This window comes from Sinocyclocheilus anshuiensis, unplaced genomic scaffold (genome assembly GCF_001515605.1).
Source record: "Sinocyclocheilus anshuiensis isolate Anshui unplaced genomic scaffold, SAMN03320099.WGS_v1.1 scaffold423, whole genome shotgun sequence".
Taxonomy (NCBI): Eukaryota; Metazoa; Chordata; class Actinopteri; order Cypriniformes; family Cyprinidae; genus Sinocyclocheilus; species Sinocyclocheilus anshuiensis.
In genome coordinates, this window is record NW_015549610.1 from 669,524 (window position 1) to 679,282 (window position 9,759).

The 9,759-nt window shown below is 37.8% G+C and overlaps 1 protein-coding gene across 1 annotated transcript in view; it reads right to left on the minus strand.

Moving 5' to 3' along the window:
- Positions 1–9,759, minus strand: part of LOC107659150 (kinesin-like protein KIF26A) — a 100,908-nt gene that overhangs the window by 33,160 nt on the left and 57,989 nt on the right. The window contains exon 4 of the mRNA XM_016447988.1: positions 6,694–6,857. Coding sequence (XP_016303474.1) covers positions 6,694–6,857 — 164 coding nt within the window. The remainder of the gene's footprint in view (positions 1–6,693; positions 6,858–9,759) is intronic.

Consider the following 9,759-nt stretch of genomic DNA (forward strand, 5'->3'; position numbering starts at 1 on the left):
TCTCGTTCCCTCGAGGAACTAGGGTTACATACGTAACCTGTGGCGTTTTCTGTCCACACTAGAGAAGTGTTTCTGTCCTCATCATGTGATTTCAAAATGTAAATTAAAAACAGCCTTTATAAGCAGTCTTCATCTCCTGTGAGCTACATGATTTAAAACAGCAACTTTAAATAAAATGAAGCTCAGTGTTTGTGAAAGTACAGGAAGGTTATTGTTAGCAAAAATTCATAACATTATCTTCATAATTCTTGAAAAATGTTACCCTCCAGTCTACTGCTGCACTTTAAGGGCTGACCTGGAAAAAAATCAGCGTTGCTTCATTTGTTACCAGTATATTCTCTTTCTTTTCCTTTTTCTCTCACTCTCGCAAACTTTGTTTTGAGATGTTTCCACTGTTGCTTCACCTGAAGTCTCTCTCTCTCTCTCTCTCTCTCTGTCAGCTGTTTCCTGAGTGTCAGAGTTCCACACACTCACAGACTGATGTTTAATTACTACTTAGACAGCATCACCTACATGCCTATACATACAAATACACTCACACACACATCTGTGCGAGTACAGCGCTGACAGGCAGCGTTGGTGCTCAAAGCACCTGAGAATATTCTCTCTGTAAATAGCATTTTAAACAGACTTCGTGTCATGAGCTACTTACTGCATGGAAACGAGGGATGAGGAAGGAGTGAGGGAGCAAGACAAAACAAGGCTGGAGGAACAAGGCTGACAGGAATTAGAAACAAAAATAGAGTGATGCGGAAAAAGAGAGAAAATGTGAGCTATTTCTCATCAGACTTTTACAATTATTTATTCAACTCAATCTTTCTGCGAACAAACTGGGTCACAGGCTGAAATTTGGCCCAGAATTGTCAACACAGACTGCCAGACCAGAGACATGTCTATATGCCCAACAACAACAAAACACACTCGACCTGAGAAACAAAAGCCGACACACGACCCACACACTGATGCACTATACAATACGTCCTCATCAGAAACACGATGAGAGATGAGAATGAAGTGCCTAGATTAATTCATAAAAGTAACTGCATAATAAATATTGATCCCAAATTTCACAGAAAACACTCCTAGAGAAGTGTTTTTGTTCTAATAGTGGCGGACAGCACTGAAAAATTATGCTAAATGCAAATAATAAAATGCAACTAACCATATAATCAAGCAAAGTAATAAATAAATGGGCTCATCAATCTTTAAAAGAAAGGAGAAAACTCTTCTCATAACTTTTGCTATATCCAAGGCCACTCAGTTGCATTTTTTTAATGATTATTTTTACGCATTTTTACATATTTGGGTGTAAATTCATCTGTCACCTGGAAGAAGCTATAGTAGCCAAATTAGCCAAAGCAATGAAAGTTAAATAAAAGATGAAAAAAAAACTTGTATTGTTGATTCATAGTTTATAGTAATGTTAATAAATATTCATATTTATTATAAATAAATACAATGTTTACTACTGCACACAATCCATATAAAACAGAAATCCTCTTACATGCAAAACACTGGTCTTGTGATACACAAATAGGGTTCAAATCCCAACCTAATATACAATTATTGATCTGTCGCGCGTATACGTCACTCATTGGATGTTGTGAACACGCTCAGGACAGTTGAACATTGCGGTGGATCAGAGGTAAAAAATGATATAAATACTGTTCAGTTTCTTGCACAGACTAATCGTTTCGTGTCTTAAGACCTCAATGTATCGTCACAAGCTGCAGGGTTTAATTTGGTTTTGTCTGTGTATGTTTTTTTTTACTCTCAAAGCCGTGGAGCCCAATTGACTGCCATTATAAGACTGATAGACTGCAACGGCTTGAGTTAAAAATCTTTGTTTGTGTTCTACTGAAGAAGCAAAGTCACCCACATCTAGCCTAATGCAAATTGATAACAAAACAATGTCAGTTTATATTACGGAAGCTTTGTATTTATACTGCTTTGCTGCAGTAAATCTTGTTGCATTGAATTTTGTATTGAAGCGACACGCCCCTGCCTTTAGGAAGTTCTACAGGTTATAACTTTTCCTAACCGCGATAAGCCGAACACATTTCTACAAAGTGCATATACTATCACACAAAGAGAGAGAGGTTATTGTAAACCTAAAAGCTTTTGTTAAAAGCAGGTAACAGAAGATGCATTCCCGACCCCTGCATTTATTACGAGCACTTTCATTCAGTGCAAACAGGTGTCGGCTCTGTTGTTCCCTGACGATTATACATTTCAGCATAGCAGTCAGCAGGACAATAATGTGGTGCATGACTCCAGCAGATAATACACACTCAGCGTGCCGATGAAAGCCCATGGAAAAGCACATGAGAGAAGCCCTCGTCCACAGGGTGACATCAAAGCCGGAGAGAGACGGTCCCCATCTACGGGAATAGAGAAGCCACTCTGCTTTTATCTGTAAATCTTTAAAGGCAAGATTACAGCTGGCCTTCAGTCATAAAAACCCACTTGTTCCTGGTACTTGGTTTTTGCACACCTCTGCACAATTCAGCCTCATGCATGATGTGAAGTATATCACACACAATACATGACACATATATGTTTGCTATAAAACAGAACACTGATCTGCTATATTCAGTCGTGATCCTAAAGGCCATAAGGCTGCTGACTGCAGGAGATAAGTGTAAATATACCTCCATCACCAGAGCTGAGTGCTCACCTCTTCACTTAAGGTTATGCTGTGCTATATCAGAAAATAAAGAACAACTTTATACCTGAAACCTCCCAGGCAAATCTGTGGGTGAGAATGTGTGTGTGTCTGTATCTGTTCTTACACTCCCTCTGGCGTGTTTACTAGACTGCCACTTTCAAACAGATGAGAGGAAGGGAATCTGTCACAACAACCATCCTTGATCTGTATCTGTAAGGAAAACAACTGGGGTTAAAGGTCACGGAAACCACAGTATGCCTCCAGAGTTGAAAACCTTCATTCGCACAGACGCAAGGCTTGGATGGCCCAATAGGAGCACAATAGGAATACGGGAAGCTCTAACTGGGTCATTCTCAAAAAAAAGTTGACTTTCCAAATAAATTAATAACTTATTAATTAATAACTTCTTCAAAATGGTGGGAAAATTTAAGCCTTTTGTTACTCTGAACTGTGATCGTAAGTACTCTTTGTATTTTTAAAGAACAGGTTTGATAATAATCGTGACATGGAAACAATACACAATTTTTTTTTTAAATAATGTGTAATATTAATTTTGTTTATTACTAATATATTACTAACTACTTTTTTGTTTTCTAATAAATAAATGGGACATGTTTTTTTTCAGGCCAGGTTAAGCATAAACGCTAAAACAAAATGATTAAGATAAAACAGATAAAAATTATAGATAGAACGTCGAAGAATGACATATAGAATGATAGATAAAACAATAGATACATAGATAGAAAGAACGACAGATAAAACGAAAGACAGATAGAACGACAGACCAGTAGCATGATAGATAGTATGACAGACCGATAGACAGACAGACAGACCGACAGACAGACAGACAGAAAGAAAGAAAGAAAGAAAGAAAGAAAGAAAGAAAGAAAGGGGACAATGGTTTTTCAGGCACTGGACGATCTTAGATGTACAAACATGCAAAACAATAAAAAAGTCAAACTTAAATTTATGACCGAAAACTTAAGGGAAATGTTTGCCACCATATTTTGAGAATTACCCATTTAAGGAGTCTAGTCACACAAACTTCCTAGTTGATCTGTGCTGATCCCATCCTGTCATTCCCCCTCAAAATGCCAACCAAGTTGACAAATGGGATTTTTTTCTTTTTACTTTTAACCTAATCTCCTTAACATCCATAACATCTTATCGCATTTGCAGTTTTATTGTGTGTACAGGTAATTTACATATCATCTATGGTCCCATTCTGCTGTAAGTACAAACAATTGGAAGGCTAATACTCAGGAAAGGAAATATATAAATATTCCAATTCAGTTTTAAAAAAACATGCCTTCAACAGAGAAAAAAAAGCAACAGGGGGTCCTAAATTATATGTTTCTGATCACCTCTCCACCTCCTCTCTCATAATTATTTAGCCTTTTCTGCCTCTCTTTCTTTCACAACTGTGCAACCATGGCAACTTGTTTTTAAAGACCCTGTGCGAGGTGTGAGTTCCAGGTGGAAGTCAAGGCCAGGGAGAGGACATGAGCCCAACACCTGACATTTGAGCTGCTCTGACTTGTATAATTGAGGAAAGCATGAAAACATTTTGCCATGAATATGGATATTTTGCCACAGGCAGTCTAAGCAATATTCAAAATTTCTATTTGTCAGTCGTGCCTCATTTACATAATAGCACATTCTTTCATTCGCAGGATTTTGGACTGACTGGGTGTACACAGAAATCACTGCCAAAGGCTTCCCTTATGACCCACCTTATTTATCAACCACTGTGTGCACTGGGCATCAAAAAGACAGATGTGCTTTAGCTGACAGTGCATACTAATTCACTAGATGCGGGTCAACTCAAATGGAAAAAGATTAGCGGTAAGACCTAATGATGCACACAGAAGCACAGGTCATACAGTGATCAGTGTCTAAAATCAATGGCATGACTAACCCACTGCCGCTTTATTACTTTTTTTAAGGGAACGTAATGGCCAAGGCAAACCCCCTGGGGTGATGTCTGTCAGTCATTTACAGAAGGTGGTACTGAAGGTGGTGAGATAGAGATGAGGAGCGCTGCTGTCAATAGGCTAATTGTATGCAGTGTCACACAGCAATTAGTGTCTCGCACTTCTGAGCATCTCATTCTATTCCCAGACATTCGGTCACAGACACAAACTCCTGCCTGTGTTTATTAGGTGAGCCACTGTTGTTGATTGTTGCTTTGTCTTTTTGTTGACCAAAATAATGATGACAAATAGAGAGACAGAATTCTGTTTATCTGTATCTTTTTCATCCTACCCTGTGCACCTGAGAACCTGCCTCAGTTTTTGATCATTAGTGGGAACCAAAAGTATGAAAGCATATTAGAAATATGGGATTCAAAATTCAATTTAAACCTGCTAATAAACAAAGTTTTAGGATTTTGACGTTTTTTACCCTAAAAACGTAATGAAAAAGATTAGGCGGTATTCGGTAGACACGATTAACTGGTAGAAATTTGTCAACCGGACTATCGTCTCTATCACGGTTACATGCTCAGGTGTTGTTGCTGTGCTATGTGATCACTAAAACTTATCGTTTGCACATGTTTCAAGCATTGCAGTTTAAAAACAAGTTATTTTAAGCCACTGAAACGAAATCAGCAGCCTAAGAGAACTCATTTCGCTATATGTGCGTGTTGTCTGAGACACCGTTTCTGAGTGCTGTCATACAGGTGCGCAAATGAAGATGGTGCTCATAGTTATTTTTATAGGCCTTGAACAATTAAATACACACACTTGTATGTGTTAAAATGCCATCTTTGCAAGTATCCTCGTAAACACAGTAATTTAGGTCTTAAGTGAAAGCAAACAGCTGACAAAGAAAACACGTGTGATCCGGGCAGCTCTTAAAGTGACAGCAGTCTAATATTCCTGCTGTCTGTCATTCATGTTGATCAAATAACAAAAGAGAGAAAAACTTACTGCTCTCGACTAAATCACTTTTGTAACTTTAATAAGAAGAAATATGCATTTAATTTACACAGTGAAGAATATGCAGCGTTTTATACATTTCATAACTTTATATAATGTATGTAGCATTTCTTATTTATTTGTTCTATTGTAGTTTTTTGTCCTATTTCGTGTAATTAGTTTTTTATTCTTATTTAATCGCTGACTGTTTACTTGTCTTCAGTGAGCTTGAGGGTTTTTTGTTTTTTTACATTTAGGATATTCGGGGTTTTTTTTGTTTTTTTTTGTGATATTGACACTGGTGAAAAGATTTATGAAATTTCTATGGTATCAAAAATTTTTAAAAGAAAAAAATAACTATATTTTAAGCAGAAATAACCATATGAGTACATTTATCTCATTACCATTAAATAAAATGAATCATATCATGATATAAGATTTTGGGCATATTGAACATTCAGCACCATTTCTATGGCATTAATCCATTAACTAAATTTGAGACACTGACTGTGTGAAGTTCTTTGTACATATGGTCAGGTGTTTTTCCTTCAATTAAAGTACAAGATTAAAAAATTTAAATTAAAAATATTTATAATATATGTTTTTTTATTTAAATGTTTTTAATGTATATTTTGTTAATTGTATGTGCATAGAATGTATTTTAGTTACACTAAATAATATATACATACATTCATGTACTAGATACGTTACACTAAAACATCAATCCTCAAGAACAATTTTGGCAAACAATTGGTCTGTTACATAGCGATTAACCATTATCCCTGCGGATACATGGCCAGTCCAGCTCTGAGACCTCTGCCATTTGAATTTTGCACTCTCTCGGACTGCTAAGCCTGAGCATTGATCGATGACATTTCAACACATTAGGCTGAACTGCCTTCAACATCGCTGCAGTCTCCATGGGCACTGAGAAAGCATTGCCGTGACGTGACTGCCAGAGGCAATGGAGGATTCTGGGTCCTTGGGAGTGAGGGCCTGAGGAGGTGCTAAGGGACCAGGACATTGAAACTGGGATCCACAGAGCACGATTAGCTGAACTGATGGCTATGCACTGTGCAAAACACATCGCCAACCTTTTAGGCTTACCTGAGGAAGAATGAGGCTGCTGTGCTGGTTTGGGGTGCTGCTGGGATGGCTGGCGGGTCATGGTGACTCGGTTTATGTCCTGATGGAGAAACCAAAGGTACAGCCCTGGTCTGACTGGACCTGGAGGCTATAGTTGCCAAACTGTCCTTCTCTATAGTTGGACTCTGTTAGGAAATAAATCACAGAAGAACAAACAGTGTAGTAAATGTTTCCTTAAAGGGATAATTCACCCAAAAATTAAAATCATTTACCATCATGTCGTTTCAAACCTGTATGACTTACTTTCTTCTATAGAAAACATTAGAAGATATTTTGAAGAATGTTTCACCTGTTTTTGTCTATTCAATAAAAATCATCGAGTTTGAAAACAACATTGACTTTCACTGTATGGACAAAAAACACAGAAGCAGATCATACAGGTTTGGAATAAAATGAGGGTGAGTAAATGATGACAGAATTGTGACTAAGTATGACCAGAAAAAAGTGTGTAGAAAATATATGCAACAAATTATAAATGTATAGAAGTGATGATCAAAGCAAATGAACCATCATAACTGAGGACTGGGGGAAAAACATAAACTGGATGGCATTATGGAGAAGACAGCAGTAATTATCCAAGGATTAAATTGGCTCCTCAAGAACACTTTTAGAAATTTTCTCACTTTTTTAACTTAAAGTTAACTCCATTCACTTAGATATATATCCATATTTTATCTATCCTAAATAGTTTTGTTACAAAACAAAGCAAACCGCGGGATTAATCCCTCACTGTAGAAGAGTGATGAAATGGTAACGAGTCTAATGACAAAAATATTTACCTATAATCCTTTGACCACCCTGTTGATTGAATGTGTCTTTGCTCTAGTTTCTACTGGATAAACACTGTGGTCATGACATGATTGTGTCTGGAGGAGAGTAGGTTGCTGAAGAGTGTGTCTTACAGCTTTTTTTACTATGCTCAGTCTTTGGGTAACAGGATTACAAACACATTCCATAATACCACAAGCACAACCTGCTGTAAAGTAATGAAATCCTGTGGGATACTGGTGTCAAAAAGACAACGGCTACTCGTGCAGAAGTAGTGTGAATTCAGCCAAGCAGCCCATGAACTAAACGTGAAGCCATTTCTCAATTGTAATGATAAATATGGCAAAACCATTTTCTCTTTATAACTGCTATAACACCTATCATCCACACTTTATGGGTATCTTTTTCATATAAATACAGTTGTGTTAGGCTATTGGCTGATGGAAACCTAGCAAAGATCACATACTGACTAAAAAAAAATAGAAATCTGTACTCTTGAGAGAGGCGCTCCAGGAACTGTCCTTGAGGAGTTTAATAAGACGCTCCAGATCAAATGCACCTGCAATTTGTTATGTTAGAGCAGCTAGTGAGCTTTCACACAGTGAGAGATGAGTCTTCCTAAAGGTACAGGGACCAAAAAGAAGCGTCATACCTATTCAAGCCCCTTCAGACTTCTAAGCCCAGTGCTTTTGTAACACAACTTCAATAAATATTGCATAAGTTGCACCTTCTGCAATTCATTTGCAAAGTAAAGCACAATGAAAGAGTCATTATCTACCCACACTCAAGTTGCTTGAAACATATATGACTTTAAACACAGAGTTAAGAAACTGTCAAGTCAAAGCTACTCTTTGTTAAATTTATCATTAAAAAAAAAGGCACAACTTCGGGTGCCAGAAATTCACAGTAAAAAAAAAATGACAGTTTCATGTTTCAAGTATGGCATATTGGCGCTTGTATTTTTTTTACTACGTATGACTCTATATTTCATGAAGTGATATAAAGTTAATATACCTATCTATGTGAACTACCAAAATCTGCTTTTTACCTTTAATACAGGTGGTAAAATAGAAAGAAACAAAATGAAAGGCCTGTCCATAAAACATATAATGCAATGAACATTAACTAAGTAATAGATAACAGAAAATGTCAAACTTAACATTCTAACTATACAATATAATTTATATTAAATAAAAATCGTTTTGTCACTCAGGGACTACTGGGAATGTCCTGTTACTGTTTTTCACTGTAAATTACAGTTTTTACTTGCAGAAACCATACATTTGACATTATTTTACAGTAAAAGTACGTATAATGTGATGTTAAACCATTTAGTTTTTGACCATAATATGTATGGTAAGATAATTTACAGTTTACAATTAACAGATTTTTACTTTAACATTTTTTTAAATTACAAACATTTTTACAGTGTACAATTAAAAAACAACAACAACAACAAAAAACAAGAGTTCCACTTCCCAGGCTTGCTGAATTTCAAACTGCAGTACTAGTCTAACAAATCTTAGACTTTCACAATAAACCAATACGTTTCTAAATAACGTCTTTGTTCATGTGTTATTTCGTCTAGGGCACCAAGTAAGCCAGGACCCTCACTGTTGTCCCCTCAAATAAAAAAATAGGCACATGATGGCCCTGGAACGAACACTGATCTGGCAGCTATCTCTACATCTTAAAGGTGACATATCATGAAAATCTGACTTTTCCAGGTTTTAAGTGCTATAATCAGGTCCCCGGTGCATCTACCCTGGATGGAGGATAGTCTCAACAACCTCAGTTGAGAGACTGGAAGTTATGAATTGTGCCTCCTCAGAGGCCACACCCACAGCTTCCACAGCTCCGGGCGGGGGCGTGCCCTCCGCCTGTGAGAGGAGATCTCTCCTGACAGGAATCTCCCAAGAGCGCCGTCGAGGAGAGAAATCAGGCCTGAGACCCAACTCGGCCCGGCCAGAACGGGGATACTAACAACAGACAGGTCCTGTCCCGGCGCACTCTCTCCAGAACTCCCGGGAGCAGCAAAATCGGAGGAAAGGCATACAGACGAAGCCTCGGCCACGTCTGTACCATGGCATCCAGCCCCAGTGGAGCTGAATGCTGTGTTGTCGGTGAGCACCAACACATGGTGACCTCTTAGGTCTTGGAGAAAGTGTTTCAGAACTCGAAACATGGCCAGCATCTCCTGACAATTGAATGCCACGTCAGATGGCGACCACTCCACAGACCGCGGGCAGGGTGGCCACT